At 50.6% G+C, this 22,021-nt stretch overlaps 2 protein-coding genes across 9 annotated transcripts in view; one reads left to right on the top strand and one right to left on the bottom strand.

The window, feature by feature from the left end:
- Window positions 1-297: 297 nt before the first annotated feature.
- Window positions 298-16,475, bottom strand: DUOXA1 (dual oxidase maturation factor 1). Of its 3 annotated transcripts, XM_082734284.1 has the most exons (10): window positions 16,416-16,475; window positions 14,530-14,563; window positions 9,365-9,442; window positions 8,937-9,015; window positions 3,656-3,832; window positions 3,261-3,318; window positions 2,785-2,919; window positions 2,355-2,568; window positions 1,891-2,108; window positions 298-1,201 (listed from the first exon to the last, which is right to left on the bottom strand). In XM_082734284.1, the coding sequence occupies exons 5-10, from the start codon at window positions 3,800-3,802 to the stop codon at window positions 945-947; spliced, it is 1,029 nt and encodes a 342-aa protein (XP_082590410.1). In that variant the 5' UTR covers window positions 3,803-3,832; window positions 8,937-9,015; window positions 9,365-9,442; window positions 14,530-14,563; window positions 16,416-16,475; the 3' UTR covers window positions 298-944. The 3 variants fall into 3 exon arrangements, with proteins under 3 accessions (XP_082590410.1, XP_082590411.1, XP_082590409.1); XM_082734285.1 differs by lacking the exons at window positions 14,530-14,563; window positions 16,416-16,475 and adding an exon at window positions 9,733-9,797 and having other exon boundaries at window positions 9,336-9,442; XM_082734283.1 differs by lacking the exons at window positions 14,530-14,563; window positions 16,416-16,475 and adding an exon at window positions 9,733-9,791.
- The window catches only part of DUOX1 (dual oxidase 1), a 32,710-nt gene continuing 20,561 nt past the window's right edge, over window positions 9,873-22,021 (top strand). For 4 of the 6 annotated variants that reach the window (XR_014312730.1, XM_082734270.1, XM_082734269.1 and 1 more), the window contains exons 1-13: window positions 9,873-9,970; window positions 11,760-11,868; window positions 13,933-14,016; window positions 14,207-14,371; window positions 16,115-16,302; window positions 16,435-16,636; window positions 16,776-16,942; window positions 17,347-17,407; window positions 17,579-17,675; window positions 19,094-19,184; window positions 20,167-20,269; window positions 20,523-20,695; window positions 21,846-22,021. Coding sequence is in view for 5 of the 6 variants with exons in the window: in XM_082734270.1 (XP_082590396.1) it covers window positions 11,811-11,868; window positions 13,933-14,016; window positions 14,207-14,371; window positions 16,115-16,302; window positions 16,435-16,636; window positions 16,776-16,942; window positions 17,347-17,407; window positions 17,579-17,675; window positions 19,094-19,184; window positions 20,167-20,269; window positions 20,523-20,695; window positions 21,846-22,021 (1,565 nt within the window). In the remaining variant the exon portion in view is untranslated. Of the gene's footprint in view, window positions 9,971-11,759; window positions 11,869-13,932; window positions 14,017-14,206; window positions 14,372-16,114; window positions 16,303-16,434; window positions 16,637-16,775; window positions 16,943-17,346; window positions 17,408-17,578; window positions 17,676-19,093; window positions 19,185-20,166; window positions 20,270-20,522; window positions 20,696-21,845 lie in introns of those variants that run through there. The other 2 variants (XM_082734271.1, XM_082734273.1) reach the window with 2 other exon arrangements.

The raw sequence follows: 22,021 nt of genomic DNA, 5'->3' as shown, positions 1-22,021 counted from the left end.
CAGATTTCCCCGGGTTAGAAACAGCCTGCTCCATTTTCTCTGCCTTGCCACAAGGCTCTGTGAGAGGGGCGCCCTCTAGTGAGCCCAAAGGGGAACCCGCCTGAGCCAGCGTCTTCCTGAGCTGGCCCAAGGTGGATGGCAAGTAGCAGTGACCAGACAGGTCGCCTTCGGATTTAATCCCCCTCTGCTGGCTCAGCTGAGTGGACTAGGAGGGAATGGCATTTCTGAGGTCATTTGCTAACCAGTTTATTGACTAAGAGGTAGTGTCCAAGGGCCAAGGTAGATGTCAGCAAGGCATTAAAATGTAAATCCTGGGATTTTTTTTTTTTTTTTTTGGTCCTTGACAAGACCTACAGTCTTATTTGGCAAATTTGAGACGTGAAGCTTAAAGATAATGTAGCACATTCAGTTAATATTAGACCTGGGACAAGACATTTGGTTTCTTCTGCTGCCCAGGGCTTTCATTGTACCAAGAGATCACACAAGTAAAACAAGGACTAAAGGGACTCAGGTAAAAGGAAAATAAGAGGTACAGAGGGATAAGGGGGACTACATGGGAACCGCATTGTAATCCCCCCACCACACACACACACACACACACACCCTATGTAGATGAAGCGAAGTTTCAATAAATGGCCCCTCAAAGAGGCAGGGCATCAAGGGAAGACAGGGCTGCTGTGCAGAAATGGACAGCACCTGCTTGCTTTTAACATGGAGACAGGATTTATAGGCAGCCCCAATGTCTGTTTAGCATATTAGGGCTTTTTGTTTGTTTTTGGTTTTACACCAGTAGGCAGAGGCTCTTTTTCTGACTCCACCTACAGATTGGGGCTGAGGACAGATCGGATATAACCCATCCTGCAGTCAGTTCTGGTAGGTTTACAGAGCTCCAATGATATCTGTAACCAGACTGGAAGTCCAGGTGTCCACCAGGGAGAAGAACCTTATAGGGCACAGTCAGGCTCTCTGTGATGCTCCTCCTTACAGCATGCCTCCAAGGAAGCTTCTGACAGAGGAATGTCCTGGGGCTCAGGACTCTCAGCTGTGGACCGGTATCGTGGGCTCAGGAGTCCCCCTTCCTCAGGATTCCACTCCAGCACAGGATCCTCGCCTGTACTCTGGTTGAAGAAAGCCTTAAGCCTCTGGGGCTGCACCTTGTGGGCCACTGCCATGGCCAGGCCGAGTAGCATACAAAGCAGTCCTGGGGATGAGACAACAGGTGTCCTGCCTTGGTGATAGTAATGCCCTCCCAAGAACATCTTCTCCCAAGAGCATCGGAACAACTCTAAGAGAATTTCTGGAGTCCCTGTTTCAGGGCAACTTGGGCTCAGAGCAGTGACTGATTTAGGGTCATATGGCTGGTGTGACTCTGTTGTTCTGAGTTTGAGACTCTAAGCCCAGTGCTCTTTGCATTACCTCTCAAAAGAGAGAGAGAGAACTCTGAAAAACAGAGAACCCTGGGGGAAAGGCCAAGCACAGAGGAGGAAGCATGAGAAAGGGCATGAGAGAAGAGGAGAAGAGAAGAAACCACAGGACAATTTAGGAAGGGGAAGAGAAGAATGGGGGACACAGAGAAAAGTGTTTGGTGGAAGTGAGCAGGGACATAAGACTGGAAGATTTGGGAAAGAGCTGGGTGAAGAGAGAGTGAGGGGCTGAGGAAAATGACAGAGACAGAAGACACAGGGAGCAGGCATCTATGGAGGGGAAGAGGGTCGAAATGGGGAGAGAAAACCCAGAGATTAGTGATATAAGGGAGATGGGGCTTTAATGAGAGGAAAGGCATCCTGGCCCACAGAGGCAGACCCTCAACCCCTGCCAATATGGTGGTCTTTGGCCCTCCCTCCCTGGCATTAAGCCCTCCAGTGTCTGGTCTTCAGGGCTGCACCTCACCTGTAGTCAATGTGAGCCAGAAGGCAGGCCCATGGTGAGTGTGCAGCGTAGCAGTACCCAGGCGCAGGGCACAGGGTGATGCGAGTGACGTGGCCGTGGAGAAGAAGAGCAGTCCCAACAGCTGGAAGATGCCTGTGGCCAGCACCATGTGGCCACCGTAGACCAGCACGGGCATGGACAGCATCACGTTGGCCAGCAACCAGCAAAGGAAGGCCACCCTGGAGAGCCAGGACTCATTGAAGGCTGGCCTGGACACCTCTACTTGGAAGGGCCCAGGTGGAGGCTCAGGGACCCAAGCATACCCCAAAGATGTGAGATAGGGATTTCTGCCTATAGGTTTCCCAATCAAGCACTGTGGGGTTGGGCCACCCTGTCCCACCAGGGATTTCCATGTAAGTGAAGGAAAGATGGGTAGAAACTCCATTCCCGGGTCTAGGCCAGCAGGGCCTCCATCCCACCCTCACCAGAGCATGGCTGAGGTGTAGTGTCCTGCCAGGCGGTACTGGCCATGTAGACCACATGGGCTGTTCGGGGTGAACTTCTCAGCCAGGTAGAGCACGGGGTCCGGCAGCCCCTTCTCCAGTGCCTTTGTGTACTCCTCGGCATAGTTTTCACCCAGCCGCCAGGTGAACTTCTCATTGTAATTGATGGTCTCATTTAGCTGCTGAACTGGGGTCCCTGGGGAATGGGACAGGTATGCTCAGCAGGAACCCCAGGATCAGAGTGGGCATTTGCCTGGGTAGGGGCTCATCACATTGGGTAGAAGGACAGGAGCTGGTCTCAGTCTCTGGAAATTTCCCTTCCTACCCCCCCCCCCCATCCTGTAGATCCAAATTAGATCCCAAAGACACAGAAGAATCTTCTCCTCCCTCCCAGGTTAGAGCCATCCCTCACCTGTGAGTGTAATGTTGACTCCTCCCAGACCAACCTGCAGCCCCACATCAGCGCTGATCCATTCGGAACTGAAGGCCTTGTATGATGTGTTGGTGCTGACCTGACCGACGAACCACTCAGAACTGAAATTCACAGCTGGGGTTGGAGAGGCGGACATGTGGGGGACTCAGGAAGGTCCAGGCATTACTGGGTTAGAGTCAGAAGGAGAGCTACAAGAGGTCTAGGTCTGTTTTGCTCATAATTGAGTATCCGTTAACTAGATCAGGGTCTGAATCACAGTTAGTTTGTCAATAGTATGTTTGCCCAAGATGAACAAAGGGTCAGAACCCAAGATTTCCTTTGGTGACACTCTGCTTACAGCCCTCCCACGCCTCCCTCCCCTGAAGCAGAAGATGCCATGAGGAAACAGGGAGAGGAGAGGCTGGCTGCAGAGGGAACTAGATGGGACAGAGGCAACTGACCAGGATTGTACTCACCCAGAATCACAGCCCCGATGAACAAGCTGGTCACCACCCGGAGCAGCCAGAACAGCCTCTGAGTCACAGGGTGGGTGGGGTTAGGGATGAACACCCTCCTTCCAAATCCACCCTTTCTCTTCCAGACTTGGGTGTGTGTGGTGTGGGGGAGGGATTCTAAAACTGGGGTCACTTGGTCAATTGTGATCGGAGTGTCTGGCATGTAATAGGTGCTCAATAATTATCCATTGAATCAATGAGTAGGAAACTCCCTCCTGGGGGTGGGGGTGGGTGACACTTTCAGAGGACTGAAGTCTCTTTCCTGAGTCTCGTTGTAGTCAGAGAGTCTGGCCCCCTCACCTTGAGGCCAAGATCTCTCTGGGGCTGGGGTCTCCAGGGCTGGGCTTGTTTCTCACCATCTTGCCCCGAATGCCAGGCAGGATGATGATGAAGGTGACCAGTGCGGTCACAAAGATGGCAACGATGACGGCCAAGGTGGTGTCCATTGGGAAGATCGGCTTGTGGCCCACATAGAAGGGGAATGTGTGTCCCAACGTAGCCATTTTGCCAAGGTTGTGCAGGGGAGGTGTATGCTGTAGGACGACAGGCATGTATGTCTATGTGCCAGGCACTGTTCTTGGTGCTGGAGATACAGCAGAGAATAAACTAGCCCAGGATGCTCAACTCTGGAGCTTACCAGACGCTACTGCTACTGCCATTCCTCTGCCCCTCTGCCATTCATCTCCCTTTGTTTCGACTGTGAGGGCACAAGGGTCTTGGTCTGATAGTCTCTGTTGCCCCATGCTCCTTTCCTAAACTGCAGGTACCCTAAATCAGGGCCCCAACTACCCTCAAGTGTTCTCTGCTCCCTCTGGGACTGTCTTAAGAAATATAATTCTCTTTTATCTCTCTCAGGCCTCCAGCACAATCAGACAGATCACAGGACATAAAAAGATCTATGTTTACTATCAAGTGAAGGCATAAGGGTGAAAGATGGTATAGATTACAAAAAGTTGGCTTTCCTTTTCAGTCCCCAAAGAAACAAAGGCCAGAAAGCACTGCTAAGTATCTAATCCAACTACATCGTCAGAGGGCTGATTCCCAGGCCTGGCACTGCTCGCACTGGTCTGTCCAGCTTTCTCCAGCACCCTGGCTCCTGCTCTGGCAGCTCCAGAATAAACAAACTAAACTGAGTTCACTTTATCTTACAGTCAATGATCCCAGCTTGCCAGTATCCCTGTGTGTGATCTGTACTGGAGCCTTGGTTTGCCTGGGAGGCTCCCTTATTTATATTCTGACCCGGTAGTGTCTTGTTAAGCGATGTGTTGAAAGAATAAGTTTGGAGTTGTGCAGCTCTGTGTCAGCCTCTGCCACTTCAATAGATGGGAAAAGGGGGACATTTTATTGCTCCATTTATCTCTTTATCCAATCCTTCTTGGAAGGAACCCTGGGCTAGAATCAGTTCTGGGTCCAGTTCTATTCCTCACTAACTTTAAAACATTGTGCAGTCAAATGACAACTTCCCTGGCCCTTGGTTTCCTCATCTACATTTGTTTATGATGCTCTCCATCTCCACTCCATTTCTAAATTCTGTGATTCTTCTTTAATACTTTGTGGCTCCCAGCCTTCCACTTTCTTCCTTGGCTGGCCACCTCCTATGCTGTCTCTGGGGTAGCATAGTGTCAGGCAAAAAGACAAAGTGACAATTTTCTTTTAATCCTGTCTTTTGGACAAGTCACACAACTTCTGAGTCTCAGTTTTCATATGAAGTTTTGCTTTTTTTTTTTTTTTTTTTTTTTAACTCTCCAATTCTTCCATTCCAGAAGAACAGGTATCTCTTTTCCTCCTGGGCCCTCACTCCAATCCTGCCTGCCTTCACTACCACCTTTCTTATTAGCCATGCCCTTTCTCTTTACAATTTTTCAGCTTCCCTTTCCCTGCTGGCTCTTTCTTCCAAGGATGTGTGTAAATTTCTCCCATCTTAGGAACACAAAGGAACACAAGCACAAGACTCTCTCCCTTGACCTTCTTAGTCCCCTCCAGCTACTGTCTTATCCCACTCTCCCCTCTTCACAGCCACGCTTTCTGGAATAACAGACTATGTTGGCGTTTTCACTGTTTCATCTCCTCAACCCATTGCAGTCTGGCTTCTCTCTCTCCAAGAACTCTCCAACTTCTCCATTAGGTTACCACAGGCTAAATCCAAAGGGACGTTTTCACTTCCCATCCTTCTTGATCTCCCTGTGGTATTTGGCATGTGGAAGTTTCCTTCTTTCTTGTCCTCCTTAGACCTCCATAACACCATGCTCTCCTGGGGTCTCCTGACTTTGGCCATTCCTTTTGTGGCTCCTTGGCCAGTCCTTCTGAAATGTTTCTGTTTCCCAAGAGTCTGTCTCAGCTTTTTCTTCTAGGACTCTTCATGATGCCCTAAGCAAACTCATTTATTCCCGTGGCTGATGCATCTCAAATATATGTCCCCACGTAGACCTCTTACCAGGGCTCCAAATACAAAAGGTCCAATTACCCTGTTGACATTTTCACTTGGCTTTCACATGGATGCCTCAGATTTAACAGGTCCCACACTGAATTCACTGTCTCTGCTCTACTTTTTATTCTGTTTTGTCTCTTTGGTGGCATCACCACTGTATCAATAAAATAAATCAGAAAGCTGGACCATCTTACCTCCTAAACATTTCTTGAAACCATCCATGCATTTCCTTCTCTACTGCCCTAGTTCAGCCTCATACTATCTTGCCTGGTGCCAGAACATTTTTTTTCCTAGCAAACAAATATAATCCTTTTACTTCTTTGCTCTGGGAGAGCAGAGATTAGACTTCAATCAAAATCTCACAATCACGTATGAAGTCCTCTGTAATCTGATCTCACCTCTCATCGTATCTCTGTGTTTGGCGCAGCCTAACCTCCAGACATACTGAATTATTGGCCTCTTCCTGAATCTGGCATGCTCTTTCAAGTCTTCATGCCTTTGTATATACTATTTCCTCTGCCTGGAATGCTCTTACTCTTTAGCAAACTCCTTTTCACCCTTCAAGTCTCAGCTTGTGTTACTTCCTCTGTGAAGTTTCCTCTGACACTATTGGGCCAATGTGGATGTTCCCACCTCTAAAAATCTGATTACATTTTGAATACACCTCTATGATCACAATAATTACACCCTATTGTAATTGTTTGAACATCAGTCTTCCCATTAGCTTCTAATCTCGATCTTTGCATCCCCAGCATGTAGCATATACTACTACTCAGTCTGTGGGGTGAATAAACGAATATATGAACGAGTGCCTTCCTCTCCCTGGAGGTGTCATCTTCTATTTCACACACAAGAGGGAGCTCTAGAAGGTATTAAACTGTCATTCAACATTGTCACCAATATAGGGTTAAGATTGGGCAGGAAGGGATTTGACCAACCCTGTCCATTTTTAGCGCTTTCACAAAATTTTGAGAGAGCCTCTTCCAGTAGTTGGAATCCAAAGCAGGAGTGGTCATGTTTAATCGAATCGGAAACATACATTTCAAATCTAGCTGAAGACAAATTATTAAGAACTTGTGGATTAAGTTATCTTTTATAAAATGTGATATGCTACTTATTTTATTTATTGGCTTAAGAATACTTTATCTATGACACCTAGACTGAAGCCATTACAATTGTGATAGAAGGCTATATATATATATATATATATATATATTTAAGATTTTATTTATTTATCTAACAGACAGATCACAAGTAGGCAGAGAGGCAGGCAGAGAGAGAGGAGGAAGCAGGCTCACTGCTGAGCAGAGAGCCTGATGCGGGGCTCAATGCGGGGCTCGATCCCAGGACTCTGGGATCATGACCTGAGCTGAAAGCAGAGGCTTTAACCCACTGAGCCACCTAGGCGCCCAGAAGGCTATATTTTTAAGAAAAGTCTATAAAATGTAAAACATCTTGCATAACAAGGTAGGAAGATAAAGCAAGTTTCCTGATACTATGAATATATTTTATACGCCGAAATTTCAAAAACAAACATTTGCAATATAAGCGAATAAAGTGTAATGTGTTTGGGTTAGCGTTATATGTTAGCATTATTCCTACGTATATTTTAATGGGAGTTTATAAAATATTTTACAAGAATGGCTCATCTCTATTAACATCATGCTTCAAAGAAACACTAACAAAAGGCTAAGTACAAAAGAACAATGTTAACTTATTTCAATTCTCCAGAATATTTATTAAAGATAACTAAAGAAAAAAGATAGTTGGTGGATAAAATTCACCTTTAATTTCTTCTTACTTAACTTGATGAATTAGGTTTTCCTTAATCTGCATCCCCTAATCTAAAGTTAATTTTGGATGACCCTGATCCCAAATTAGTTTTAATTTATGAAGCTAACAGGCCTCCTGCATGAAGTGGTGGGACTGAAATAAAAAGTCCCTGTGCCCAGCCATCCTGCTCTTCCTGCAAAGCTTGTAGTTTCCCTCTGGAATATCTTCCTCCTTGGCTTGCCAAGGAGGCTCTGACAGTAGAATTTCCTCCAACCTGAGAAAAGTCTCTTGTCAGTCTTCACACAGTTCTGCCCTAGCTCACCACCATGACTGGCAGATATACACAATGGACACCGATATAAATAAGACAAGATACAGTCAGACACACACCTACAATTTCATGTAAACAGAAATATAGACACAAGAAGTAAGTAGTTCTCAGTAACATAGAGAACTGGACACAGAAGCCCTCAATTAGAGGCCCCAGTGACAAAACTGAGGTGCTTTCTCAATGGGCTGGGCCAATACCCACACTTGGGTCCTCCTTTTTCCCTGGCCTGGAGAAGTAAGGGTCACTTTTTCCCCTTTCTGAACTCCTTAAAATACTGAAACATTTCTAATGCTCAGTCGTGTTTCAAACAGTTATCTAAACTTTACCTATCTCAAGTTGAAGTGGGGTTCCTGTGTGTGTATAACGGGTGGGCAGGAAATAAAGTTACACATCTTTAAGAAAATTCAGCCTGGTATAGTTGGTCTTTAGTATTCAAAGTTGTCACATGCTTTCTTAGTGCTCTGTGGCCCCACTTGTAGCCTCCCTCTGCCCACCTCCCCCATCTTCTGGAACCCAGAAAGACTACGAATTCCCTACAAAGGGGGAATGGGTGACATGGCTGGAGTTGCCACAAGTTCTGGTTGATGACACACAGCTACTAGAATGTGGTATTTTGTTTCTCTGGTTGGGGTTGGTCCCATTCAAAGTTTACAGCTCTAGCTGGCTATGGGGACCCTGTCAGGAGCTCCTGTCCCGGCCTCTTCTCTTGAAGAAGGCATGTGGACATGTGTATGTGTGTTGTTGCACTAAGTGTTGAAATAGAAGATCTGAAAACTGGGGTTGGGCAGGAATCCCCAGTAAGGGCTGACGTGAGTAAGGAGTCCCGGGGTGCTGAATCATGCAAGTCAAACTATATAGTCTCCAGGTAAGCCAAGATAAAGATCCCATGTCTGTAAACCTAGTGGCATGTATGGCCTCCTCTTCATTTCTTACCAAGGCCTCTTTGAGGAACTGGCTCTTGATCTGAACTTGCCCTTGGGTGGATGCAGAAAGTACGCCCCTAGGGGCCGGGGCAGGGACGGCACTCTAAGGCTCCCTTCAACATCCACCCCTCAAAAGGGACAGCCCCATCCCCGCCACTCACACCCGGACCACTGTTTCCTACCTTCGCGTCTCGCAAACGATGCGTGCGTGGCAGCCCGCGCCGCTCGCTTCCTCCTTGTGGAACCTCACGGGCAGCGCTTCTGGGGGTGGGATTAGGGCGGGAACTAGGGCCAGATGTTCTCTCACCGAAAACGCACTCCCCTTTTCTCGGCGGAGCTCGCGTCCCACCCCACGCTTCTCCTAATGCACTGATGGACCAGGCTTCGACCGGACAAACCGGGTCCGGGGTGCTTCCCCGCCCACCACTCCAAGTCGCTCTCAACCTTCCCAGACCGCACCCGAGGCTTTGAGGCATTGCACACCCCCACCCCCCTCCTCGGCCTGGGACAGAGGAGGGACGGCACACAAGAGCGGTCCCCTCCACAGCCATCCTTCTGGCCCCCCTCCTCCTGCCCCCTACCCCGAAACCCCGGCAGCTCCCGCACAAACCTAGCGATGTAGTCCGGGGACTCGCGGGGCGCGGGCGGGGCTCTAGGGCCTGAGACCTCCGAGAGCTCACGAGGAACCCTGCGGGGGGTGGGGGGGTGTTGGTTAGGGTTGCCACAGATTCTTTCAGGGTCTGAGGACGAGTGCCTTGCTTGGACGCCTGGCCTGGACTGCCGGCATTGACCGATCCTCCTGGTCTTGGAGCGCACATCCGAAGGTGTGGGGAGTTTGGGGGAGCGCCTCCCCGGTCCCCCCACGCGCGCTCCCCAGCCACAAGCGACTTGCCCCTTTCGCTGTCCAAGTAGCCGCACTAGCCGAGCCCTCGCCACCGACCGGACCCGCCTGAACCCTGCGAGCCGGCCCCGTCTCACCTGGAGCGTCCCTGTCCCCTCGGAGCACCTCGGCGGGTCCCCGGCGCGCCGGCTGGTATCCCGCCCCACTCCGCCCCGCCCCGCCTCAGAACCCGCCGCGCAGTCCTTCTTCACCCCCAGCCCCGCCCGCCCCGCGCAGAGCTGCGGAGGAAGCCGGCCGGGAGCGGGTGTCGCGGCAGCGCTGCGAGCGGGGACGAAGCCCATCGCCCTCGGGGGTCCAGGGACGCAGCCGCCACAGGTCAGACCCAGACGGTTCGCGGGCCTAGGTGCTCCGGGGGAGGGACTCCCCCCGCGTGGCTTCGGCGGAGCGTGCCCCTGCTCGGCCACGCTTTTTGAAGGAAGCGGAATTCTTGCCCTGGCCCCCTACACCTCAGTCGTTAGTTAGCCTGGAGCTAAAATTGAGCCTGTTCAGACCTCTTCCTTCCGTACCTCCACCACCAAAGTTTTGGGTTCTTCGAGAACTGGGAATGCTGGGTGGCCTGGTTTGCTTGGGCCTAAAGGATCTCTGCAGAGCGACATCAGGGAGGTAACTTTGGGCTTTTAAGAGTCCAGGCTTCCCCTCAGCCTACCCTGGGGACCGGATTGGAATCCCTATGGCCTTGGCTTATATTTCTCCTATCTCAGGGTCACCATTGTAGGACTTCAGGCTGGAAAAGTAGCCATGTGGGACAAGCACAAGGTAGGCCTGTGTTCCCTCCAGAGTTCTGCCACGGCCTGCAGCTTCACTGCCCTGTCATAAGGTTATGCCCTCCACTCAAGGCTGTTAGAAAGTTACTGAACCAATGTTGTTGTATAAATCACTGTGGCTACCCACCCGAAAGTAGTGGTTATTAAGCATGCCCACATTCCTCTTCAGGTTTATCCCCACAGCCGGGCCTGAAAGTTCACTGCATGCTTTTCCCGGCTGAGTGGTCTCTGGGGCCCAGATCCTGAAGAAACGGTGGAAGGAGGGAAGGGGCAGAGCATCCTAGATCAGGGAAGGACCACTGTGGCCAGTTCAGCATGCCCACCCTTATGGCTTCAACCATTCAGGACCCTGCTTTTCACGCACTATCAAAGGTCACCATGTGGACAATCTCTGGGATGGAGTGGGTGGAGTGCTGACCTTTTGAGTTATGACAGGGCCTAAGGCTTTTCACTTGTTTAATGGGAGATGGCAAGTTGGGATGAGCTCACCCTCTGGGACTAGACAACATGTTCAGGAGTCCTAAGGGTTTGGTTTGAGATAAGGCTTTCTCTGATAGTTCCCCAGTCCCACCCCCAGCCCCCAGTTTCTATGGAAGATCTTTACTGGCCTGAGGCACTTCCTGTGCCAGTCAAAAGTCCCAGCCTGAGTCCCCTGCTGCCTCTGTTTCCCTCTTGTCCCTGGGTGATTTGTTAGCCTGGGGAGAGAGAGCAGAAAGCTGGCACCAAAGACAGGAGAGCCTGGCACTGCATTCTTTGAGTCCACCAAGAGGAGCCTATCTCCAACCCGCCCTCTGTCTACATCGTATATACATAACACCTGTTGCCATTCTTGCTTTGTTCAGCCTCATTCTCACATTTGATTCTAGCAACCATGCTAGGAGATAGACAGTTCAGGCATGGCTACTCCCATTGTTGGAAGAAGTAACCAAGGTCCAGACTAGGTAAGTGACCTGCCTAAGACCACACTCATGGACTAGCAGCAGCTCAGTGTCCTGGCCCCCAAGTAAGGCTCTGTCCAAGGAATATACACTTCAAGAAGCTGGGCCAAAGCAAGGTGTTTCAGTTAATCTAAGAAGGTAAGTCCAGGAAGGCAGAGATTTCTGTTTGCTTTGTTCACCACTTAATCTCCAGCTCTTAGGTCAGCCAGTACCTGATACATAGTGGGTGCTTGTCAAATGTTTGTTGAGTGAGTGAAAGATTATTGGGAGACCATGAGTCTCCTGCTCTTTGCACCCCACTGTGGTGTTGGCCCAGGCCACACGTAGATTCCCAGGGACCTTCAGAGGCCCTGGCCTGACTCTCCTGAATTGCTGGGACTCATTCTTCCTGTCTTCTTCTAGGGTCTCCATTTTAGGGTGTTTTAATATCTGAGCCCAATTATCATATTCATCATGGGTTTCTATCTGGCTCTGGCATGGACACTCCTGATCGGGTCATGGACAGCCATGGGTAAGTACAGATTGAAAAAGTATAGCTGGGAGCAGAGGAACCCTGCGCTGTCAGCATTTCCTATTTCATTCCTTACAGTCCGGAGGCCCTTTCTCTCTTCTCTGTCTTCTCTCTTTTTCATAAAGTAAGGACCCCTGATCCCAAATGGGAAAAGACTGATGAGGCATACAAGATAATAAAGGATCCTGTGGTCAGACTAGACCAAAGCTGAAGGGAAGTCACCAATGTTTCAAAACAATATGAACAAAACAAAAGCAAAAACAAAACCAACCAACCACCACTACTAATATGGGCGGTCCGTTTGATTTCATCTTGTTTCTGTCAGCTTTGGACAGTCTCTTACTAGACTCTGAGGCCATTCTCTGAAGTCTGGGTCTCTGAGAAGGAAAGTAGGTTTGAAATGCTACAGGTTAGGTTAAAAAAGAGCCAGTTCCTGGAGTGCCTGGGTAGCTCAGTTGGTTAAGTGTCTCCCTTCAGCTTGGGTCATAATCCCAGGATCCTGGGATAGAGCCCCACGTGTCTTTGTTGAGTTCCCTGTTAAGCAGGGAGTCTGCTTCTCCCTCTCCCTCTGCTGCTCCCCCTGCTTGTGCTCTCACTCATTAGCTCTCTTTCTCTCTCAAATAAATACCTACCTTTTTTCTTTTTTTGAGAGCCAGTTCCTTATCGTCAAGGGCCCGTGGGGGAGATAGAAGAAAAGGAAGCAGAGAAAACCTTTGGAAAGTCCTATTCTGAATGAAGGCAATAGACCCCTACAGCTTCCCCCAGGACAGAGCTGTTTGCATTCTCATTCCTTCTAGCTCTCTCTTTGCCTTGACCTTGGGTTTTCTTTTTCTTGTTAGCTCTTGGCACTTATTCCCAGGAGGCATTCTCCCTTTTGCTCTCCCCCAAAGACCCTCCTCCCCCTTGTTCTGCCACCAGTTCATCTTTCTTTAGAGATCACATGTATGTAGTCTTGCCAGTTCCTGCCCCAAGTCCAGGGTTCTTAGCTGAGGTCTTTGCTCAAACATCAGAGCCTGAGTCATTTTCCTTCTCTGACCTTCTGATGAATGAGTGTGCACACATGGGAGTGTGGGTCAGGAGAGGAGCTCTGAGATCTTGTGCTTGGTCTGAGTGTAAAGACAATCAGGAATGGGTCTCTCTCTGGCTGATGAGTGTCTTTTGTTCTGTTCCCCGAAATGAGCAGAGAGAGCTTCCGCCCTGTAGTCTTCTAGTTTGGGGAAAGAGATCTGACTGGTCATCTGATCTACTGACCAGAAGGACTCCCATTCCACTTCTGATTCTGGATCCTTCCCTCCCCCTTCACTGCCTGAGTTCTTCCCTCAACAACTGAGTGCTCCCTCCCAGATTCTAGTTTTTGGAAAGTAGAATAGGGTCAATAAGAGGAATTACATGAGGAACATGATGCCTCAAAAAAGGAGGGGCTAAGGTTATCCCATGACCAGGTAGTCCCTGATCTGGTCCCCACCCCAGAACCTGGAAAAGAGACCAGAGTAGCAACAGGCCCCAGAGCCACAGCCCCAGGGCCCACACCCTTGCCCTCGCTTTGCTGAGCAGGAGAGGGCTAAGCCCCTCTCCATACTTCCCCTACCCAGGGAGTGGTCACAGCATGACCTCTCCTTCCCTGGTTGGAAGAGTGGTTGGCTTTTGGGGTGCCATTGGCTCTTGCTCCATATGATATCTTAAGGCTGGGAATGGTTTCTGTCCTGCCTTGTCCCCGCAGGGAGCTGAGGTGTGAGGGCTGTAGTAGGCTCCTTTGTGCCCTTCCACATTGCCACTGCTCTCCAGCTCCATCTTGTTCTGGTTATTTGTCAGCACACACTGCCTCTGGCTACACCGCTTCAGTGCTCCTTGCCATGTTTCCACGAGCAGCTGGAAGACTGAGCTTGAGTTTGAATATCACTTTGTCCTCCATTCTCTCCCTCTGCCGCCCGCCTTCCACGCTGTGCTGGGTGTCCACCTTCTGCTGCTCCTCTTGCCAGGCTCCCAAGAGCTTTATCCTGCAGGCTTGCCTGTCCTCTCATGCCCAGACTCGCCCAGCTGCCCCTTCCCTCTCTTCTCACACAGGAGCTCAGAACCCCATTTCCTGGGAGGTACAGCGATTTGATGGGTGGTACAACAACCTCATGGAGCACAGATGGGGCAGCAAAGGTAGGTGAGGGCCAGGTGGAGACAGCCCCAGGGGCAGGGTTGCCCGAAGGGGCAAGGGCTGGCAGCCACCAGCAAAGGCTCATCCATTCTTAAGGTTTTAGGATCTGTGGTATGGAGGGAAGCCTGGGACAGAGTGGGTAAGGGAGCCCCACTGAGGATTTATCTTTGTCCCTACTCCCTCCTACCCCAGGTTCTCGGCTTCAGCGCCTGGTCCCAGCCAGCTATGCAGATGGTGTGTACCAGCCCTTGGGAGAACCCCACCTGCCCAACCCCAGAAAGCTCAGCAACACTGCCATGAGGGGCCCTGCAGGGCAGGCCTCCCTACGAAACCGAACAGTGCTGGGAGTCTTCTTTGGTGAGGCCCTCTACCTCTGGGGGAGGGCAGCCAGTAGGGTTGGCTGGACACCTCGATGTCTGAGTGGGGAGTCAGGGAGTGAGGGAGAGAAGTGATGGAGGATCTTAGAAATGCAGGTGAGAGATGGAGGGAAAGGCAATGAGATGGGGTATTCTTACCCAAAACTGGATTTGCCTCTTGGAGGGTATTGGGCTAAAAGACACAACCAAGCCAAGAATAGGAAGAGTTTTATTTAGAACAAGTAGGGAGGAACATGGAGTATATTTTTCAAAGCAGTGTCTTCCTGAATAACAAAACTGAGGAAGTTTTAAGCTAAGGGTCCTATGGATTCATGAAGGCACTTGTACAATGGGGAATTCCCCCTAGAATTTAGGCAAAAGTCATCTGGGAATGACAGAATCCAGGGCTTTTTTTTTTTTTTTTTTTTTTAAACAATTTTCTTTCAGGACACCTGGGTGGCTCAGTGGGTGAAAGCCTCTGACTTCGGCTCAGATCATGGTCTCAGGATCCTGGGATTGAGCCCCGCATGGCATCGGGCTCTCTGCTCAGCAGGAAGCCTGCTTTCCCCTTTCTCTCTGCCTACTTGTGATCTCTCTGTCAAATAAATAAATAAATTAATTAATTAAATTGTCCAAAAAACCCCAATTTTCTTTCTTTCTTTCTTTCTTTTTTTTTTTTTTTTTCAGATTTTGTTTGACAGACAAAGATCACAAGCAGGCAGAGAGGCAGGCAGAGAGAGATGGGGAAGCAGGCTCCCTGCTGAGCAGAGAGCCCCATGTGAGACTTGATTCCAGGACCCTGGGATCCTGACCTGAGCCAATGGCAGAGGCTTTAACCCACTGAGTCACCCAGGCGCCCCCAGAGTCCAGGTTTTAATTGATGGAACTCACAAGGGCTAGCAAGGGTTGGCATCAATTGTCTGCCTTTAATTGATCTGATATCTGAGTGGGCAAAGGGGTTTTAATCCTGCAAAGATAACTCAAGAATGTGCTTTGGGCAAGTAGTCATAAATTACAAGATGTCTGGGGCCTAAAATGACTTTTCTTAAGTCAATAAAGCTATGTCTTATATTTCTTTTTCTGGGGAAGAAAAAGTACAGGGAGAAAGTCTGGTTGGGGGAGGCATAAATTTGTCCCACATTGAGCTGTTGATGGGACTGCAGGTAAAGACAGGAATATGACAATAATCTGGTAGGGACTCTTGGTGGGACCCTATTCTCACTCTTTGCCCCTGTGACTCCTAGGACAGTCTCAGGGCAGGGTTTTTATTTTGGCAAGAGGGTTGGTGGGTGGAGTGTCAAAATGGGGGTGCTAGAGTGGTTGGCCAGACCCCAGTGACTGTGGGTTGCTGCTACCAGCAGGAATGCCAGGTTCGTGCTGGCCACCCAGGGTGTCTCTATTTGATTCCCAGTGTCCAGTGTTGCAGTGAGACTGGGAGATTCTCTGTGTGGGCTGCTCTCAGATGCATGTTGGAGCAGGTGTTCCCAGCCCGACTGCCTAGGCACACTCACCAGGGCACCTCCCAGTTACCAAGGAGAAGACCAAACTGGCAATGAAAACAGTTTGGACCAGGGTGTAACAAAGGACTGGGAAGGGTGAAGGAGGTCAAGACTTGGGCTTGCCAAGACTGGCTGAGGAGTCTTTTGAAGCTTCAGGGGAAGTTGGGGAAGGCTTATAGATACTTGATGAAGAAGAGAGAATGGTCCTTAGCTGGTCCTTGCCCACCCTCCCCTGTTGCGGACAGGCTACCACGTGCTCTCGGACCTGGTGAGCGTGGAGACCCCCGGCTGCCCAGCCGAGTTCCTCAACATCCACATCCCGCCCGGCGACCCGGTGTTCGACCCCGACCGGCGCGGGGACGTGGTCCTCCCCTTCCAGAGGAGCCGCTGGGACCCCGAGACCGGACGGAGCCCCAGTAATCCCCGCGACCTGGTGAGACTAGGCGGCCGGGGTCGCGGCCCGACAGGGCGGGGCGGGGCTCCCACCCCCTCGCCCACCCACACCCGCTTCTGCTCCCCCACCCCCGGCTCACCCTGGCGGCTCACCGTCTTCGTGCCCCTGCAGAGCAACGAGGTGACGGGCTGGCTGGACGGCAGCGCCATCTATGGCTCCTCGCACTCCTGGAGCGACGCGCTGCGGAGCTTCTCCGGGGGGCAGCTGGCGTCGGGGCCCGACCCCGCCTTCCCCCGGGACGCGCAAAGCCCCCTGCTCATGTGGACTGCGCCCGACCCGGCCACCGGACAGCGCGGGCCCCGGGGCCTGTACGGTGAGGCGGCGGGGCGGGCTGCGGCGGCCGGGGCGCGGGGCGGGCCGGGGCGGGCTTTGGGCGGCCACACTGGCGGTCAGTCCGCCGCTCACGTCCTCCCCTGCGTCCCCCGCGCCCTGCGGCCCCGCGTCGCGTGCAGCCTTCGGGGCGAAGCGAGGGAACCGCGACCCCTTCCTGCAGGCGCTGGGCCTGCTGTGGTTCCGCTACCACAACCTGTGCGCGCAGCGGCTGGCCCGCGAGCACCCGCAGTGGGGGGACGAGGAGCTGTTCCAGCACGCGCGCAAGAGGGTCATCGCCACCTACCAGGTCAGTCACACGCCCCGTCCCCGCCTCCCCCCGCTCGGTAACCCGTCCCCGCCCCACACACTGCCCGCTGCTTCGCGGGTGACTCCGCTGCCCCGCAGAGCCCTCTATCCTCACACAAACAGCCCCCAGAACTGGAGCTAACGTCTAGGAATGGACCCCGAAGATGAGCAGCAGGCCAAGGGCCATTATACACGAGACTTGGCTGTAGTTATTAGTTATTAGGCCACTGCCTTCCCATGTTCCCAGTGGGGGACAGGCCTCTGCCCCTGTCCTGTTGGAGTTGCCTCCCTCCTGACTGCCCCTGCCTGGCCCTCACCTCCCACCTAAGCCTTCTTTGGGCTCAGACCACTCTCAGCATGGCTGCTCCAGCACTTGCCTCCCTTTTGCCCTGTCTTGACCCTCAGAACATAGCTCTGTATGAGTGGCTGCCCAGCTTCCTGCAGAAAACACCCCCAAAGTATGCAGGTGAGGGGAGTATGCAGGTGAGGGGATGCGGAGGGAGAATGGGGGAGCTAGCAGGAGTTTTTTGGATGGGGAAGAAGAGATGCAGAGGGAGCGGGGAGAAGAGGAGGGGTAGGAGGGTGGGTGGTTTAAGGGCTAAATGTTACTGTCCTCTCTCTTCTCCTCTTCCCCCAGGATACCGCCCTTTCCTGGATCCCAGCATCTCCCCAGAGTTCCTGGCGGCCTCTGAGCAGTTCTTCTCCACCTTGGTGCCTCCTGGCATCTACATGAGGTGAAGGCAAAGCATAAACGTCTCTGTGTTAGGAGGAATGGGGATGTCATTTGAGAAAAATCTGCCCTCAGGAGCCCTCAGGAAAGGATTATCATTCTGAAGTGTGCTAATTTCCCCAGAGAACAGTGAATTTGGAGGGGGGAGAAAATTGTTTAAAAAGGCATCATGTGGTCTTTTTTTTTTTTTTTAGATTTTTTTTTTTAATTTATTTATTTGACAGAGAGATCACAAGTAGGCAGAGAGGCAGAGAGAGAGAGAGAGAGAGAGAGGAGGAAGCAGGCTCCCCGCTGAGCAGAGAGCGGGACGTGGGACTCGATCCCAGGATCTGGGACTCGATCCCAGGACCCTGAGATCACGACCCGAGCCGAAGGCAGCAGCTCAACCCACTGAGCCACCCAGGCGCCCCGGCATCATGTGGTCTTGAAGCACTTTGTGTCCATTTTCCTACAGCTGGTGTATGTATAACCCCCCAATTAAACACAAGCTAATTGAGGCTTAGAGGGTGAGTCACAAACCCTCCTGGTCTGAAACTTAGGTCTTGACACTACATTGGGGGCATTTGTAGCTATAAGCACAGGGCCTGGGTCTTGTAAGCCTTTCTAGGGAATTATAATTTAAAAAGTGTGAGAGCTGAAGAAAAACGTTGACTCCAAAATAATGAAAAGCGAACTTTAAACTAAAAATATACATATTTAATTAAATGTATATGGAACAAAACATCAGTTTATTTTTTATAATTGCATTATAATTTGAAACAATTTGTTGGTTAGGAGCACCTGGTGGTTCAGTCAGTTAAGTGGCTGCCTTCAGCTCAGGTCATGATCCCAAGGTCCTGTGAGGGAGTGCTGCATCAGGCTCTCTGCTCAGTGGGGAGTCTGCTTCTCCCTCTCCCTCTACACCTCCCCCCCTGCTTATACTCTCTCTCTCTCACTCTCTCTGTCAAATAAAATCTTTTTAAAAAATTCATAGGTTTGACTTTCTTACTCTGGAACAATTTTTAGATATGCCTAATGATAGCCAAGAAATCATAGCAGTTGACTTATCCATAGACAAGTAATTTCAAAAAAACAACTAAAAATCCTTTTAAAATCGTTTAACTTACATATATTTGTATATATATGTATGTATACATATGTATTCATATATAATGAATTCTGTCTTTGGGAATTGGGAGAGAAGAGGTACTCTGAATAGAGTCCCATGTTTATGTGTGTGTGTGTGTGTGTGTATACTGAGTGTACACACACACACACACACACACACAGAAATGGAGAAAGAGATGGGGAGGGGAAGCATGTGGATGCTTTGGGTACATTTTTAAATGTTTACAATGGCCTGGCCTCTGGCTATATCTAGTCCTGGAGACCAGCACTGACCCCATGGCCTAAGCCATCACGCCCCCACTCTTTGCATTTCAGAAATGCCAGTTGTCACTTCCAGGAGGTCATCCATTCGAACTCAAGTACCTCCAGAGCTCTCCGGGTCTGCAACAGCTACTGGAGCCGAAAGGTCAGCACTGGGGGCACATATGTGGGTGTGTGTGGTATGTGTGTATGTGTGTGCATGCATTTGTGTGTGCATCTGTGTCTGAGGTATGTGATGCAGGTGGGCAGTAGGGCCGAGGGAGCCGGTGTACATGCTCAAAAACTAATCCTCCACCTCCACCTGAGGGCTGTGTGAGGGACAGCGAGGCCTATGCAGGTGTGGCACTACATTCATTGCTACCTTGTGTGTTTTTCTTCTCCTTTGTCAGCTCTGAGCCCCTTGTAGGCCTTGGAGTACCCCAGCCATCCCACCCCTCCCCCCAAGGAAATGTCCCAGTGAGACATACCTAAGGCAGTGTGTGAATGTGTATGTTGAGGGGCAAGCAAGGAGGAGGAAAGAATTCTGAGATTATCAGGGATAATCTGTCCCTCTCAAGCCAGGTCAGTGTGGGTGAAGAGCATTGACAAATAATTTAAAGCAAAATCTTATACTTTGTGTAGAGAAGAAGAGAGGTGGGAGGAAAAGGGAGAAGAGGAAAGCACAGGAGAAGAGTCACAGAGCTGAACTGAAGAAGACCTCAGTGTCCTCCTAATTGTTTTATTTTAATTTAACTTAAATTAATTTTATCCCTAATACCCTTTTTATTAAGGGGAAGGCACTGAGTTCAGAGAGGTCCTGTGATTTGCCCATGGTCATACACCTGTTCACTAACAGAGCAAAGACCAAGACCTAGATGTTCTAGTGCCTTTGTCAATCATATCGTCCATTCTCCTAAGTGGAAGTAAAGTTTTAGATCCCTTGTGTTTGTGGGGACTTGTCTCCCAGCAGCATGAGCTTTGGATGGGGACATCACTCACCCTGAGTGAGGAATCAACCAATGGAGGAGGAATGGCCTGCTACTTTCAGAGCAAACACCAGTACCGGGTGGGCCCAAGACATGCACTGTGGTGTGGGGAGATCCTGGCTGCTCAACCTTCAGCCCCACCCTCTCTCCCCATTCCCAAAGCATCCAAACCTGCAAAGAGCTGAGGACGTGGATGCGCTGCTGCTGGGCATGGCCTCCCAGATCGCTGAGCGAGAGGACCATGTCGTGGTCGAGGATGTGCTTGGTGAGGCTGAGGCTATCCCTTCAGCCTGTGCCCTGCTGGTCCCTGGGTGGGGCTTCTGCTGGAGCTCCCGTGTCAGGGCAGAGAGGGTGCCTGGGGCTGGGAACCTGCACTCTTTAACTGCTGAGAGACCTAGTGACCATGGTTCCCTCTGTGTGACTTCAGTCCCCCTGGGGCTGGTTGGAGCCTGGGTCCTGGGCTAGTGTTGCTGTGGTAGCCCTGAGCTCCCTCAGATCCTCCGCTATTTCATCCCCAGATTTCTGGCCTGGACCCCTGAAGTTTTCCCGCACAGACTACCTGGCTGGTTGCCTGCAGAGGGGCCGGGATCTGGGCCTGCCCTCTTACACCAAGGCCAGGGCAGCACTGGGTCTGGCTCCCGTTACCAGATGGCAGGACATCAACCCTGCACTCTCCCAGAACAACCACACCGTAAGGAGGGGTTGGGACCCAGAGGGCAGGGTGGGAAGGTGGAAGCACATTGGCCCAAGACAGGGAAGGCAGTCAGTGAGATACAAACACTAGAGACAAGTCCCTGGGGAGAGGGATGGGACTCACCCAGGTGGCATCCCAGTGTCATACACCACGATGGAAGTTACCAGACCAGCAGGATTTGGCAGTAGACCTTGTGACTCTGCCAATCTAGCAAATGTTTGTTGAGCATCTCTTGCATGCCAGGCACTTAATAGGCATTATCTCATTTGCTCTTCTAACAACCATCTGAGCAAGTGTAGAAGGTCCTTGACCCAGGGAAAAGCTGTACTATTTTACACTTTTTTGATACTCAAGCTGCCTTTGGGGAGTCAACTGTCATACCCTGAGCTATCTCGCCTGGGCAAGCGACGTCGCTTGCCATCAACAGACCAGTTTTGGTCCCCTTACCCTCTTGGCATAGTGGCATTTCTACAGTTGCATGCTTGCTTTATTGCTTTTCTCCTTACTGTTTTATAAGATTGTTGAAAAGTGGAGAATTGAAAGGTTGATGAAGAAGCATTATGCACATGGGGCCTGTAAGCTTTATAAAATCAATATAAAGATAGGGGTCACCGGGCACACCAAAAGTAGCAAATCTTTATCTTAACTGGCCCTTGCTGGAATTAAGCTGGGCAAATGTTTGTTTACATAGCAGAGAAAAGAACTAAAGTAAAGGTCAGGTAGAAAGTGCTGCTCATATAATGTTGAAGTCTGTCTCCAAAAAGAATGTATATGAAGGGATTTGATTTTTAAGAATTTTTTTAGTTCTCAAGAATAGAAACCTTCTCTAATACATCATTCTACCTTTCCAGCTTTTGTACTGATTTTGATCCTCAACTTTCATACCTTTTTGAGAACAATCCACATAGGGAACTGGCTGCCCATTTTATTCCAACGTTCTAAAATAGGCAGCTGAGTCTGTGAGCGAGTTTCCATAAATGAGTTAACTTGTGTAAAGCACTCAGAATGGTGCCTGGGGCTTAATAAGTGAGTAATTGTCACTTTCATTTATTATTATCATCCCTGGGGCTGATCCCTGCAAACTACCTCTTTTCCCCAGGGTGGGTGCCAGGTCCTTGCACTCACTGCTATCCCTTCTTGGCCCCAGGTGCTGGAGGCCATAGCTGCCCTGTACAACCAGGACCTGTCCCGGCTGGAGTTGCTCCCCGGGGGGCTCCTGGAGAGCCACGGAGATCCCGGCCCCCTCTTCAGCACCATCGTCCTTGACCAGTTTTTGCGGCTGCGGGATGGCGACCGCTACTGGTTTGAGAACACCAGGAATGG

This window comes from Mustela nivalis (genome assembly GCF_964662115.1).
Source record: "Mustela nivalis genome assembly, chromosome: 6".
NCBI classification, from domain to species: Eukaryota; Metazoa; Chordata; class Mammalia; order Carnivora; family Mustelidae; genus Mustela; species Mustela nivalis.
This window is presented reverse-complemented; position numbering and strand designations above follow the sequence as displayed.

What these genes read in the sequence shown, in the direction of transcription:
- DUOXA1 (XM_082734284.1), bottom strand. Translation starts at nt 3,802, where the DNA reads ATGGCTACGTTGGGACACACATTCCCCTTCTATGTGGGCCACAAGCCG. An exon ending in CATCGGGGCTGTGATTCTGG is followed by an intron (nt 2,920 to 3,260) that starts GTGAGTACAATC and finishes CTCCAACCCCAG; the next exon opens with CTGTGAATTTCAGTTCTGAG. An exon ending in CTGGCTCACATTGACTACAG is followed by an intron (nt 1,202 to 1,890) that starts GTGAGGTGCAGC and finishes TCTCATCCCCAG; the next exon opens with GACTGCTTTGTATGCTACTC.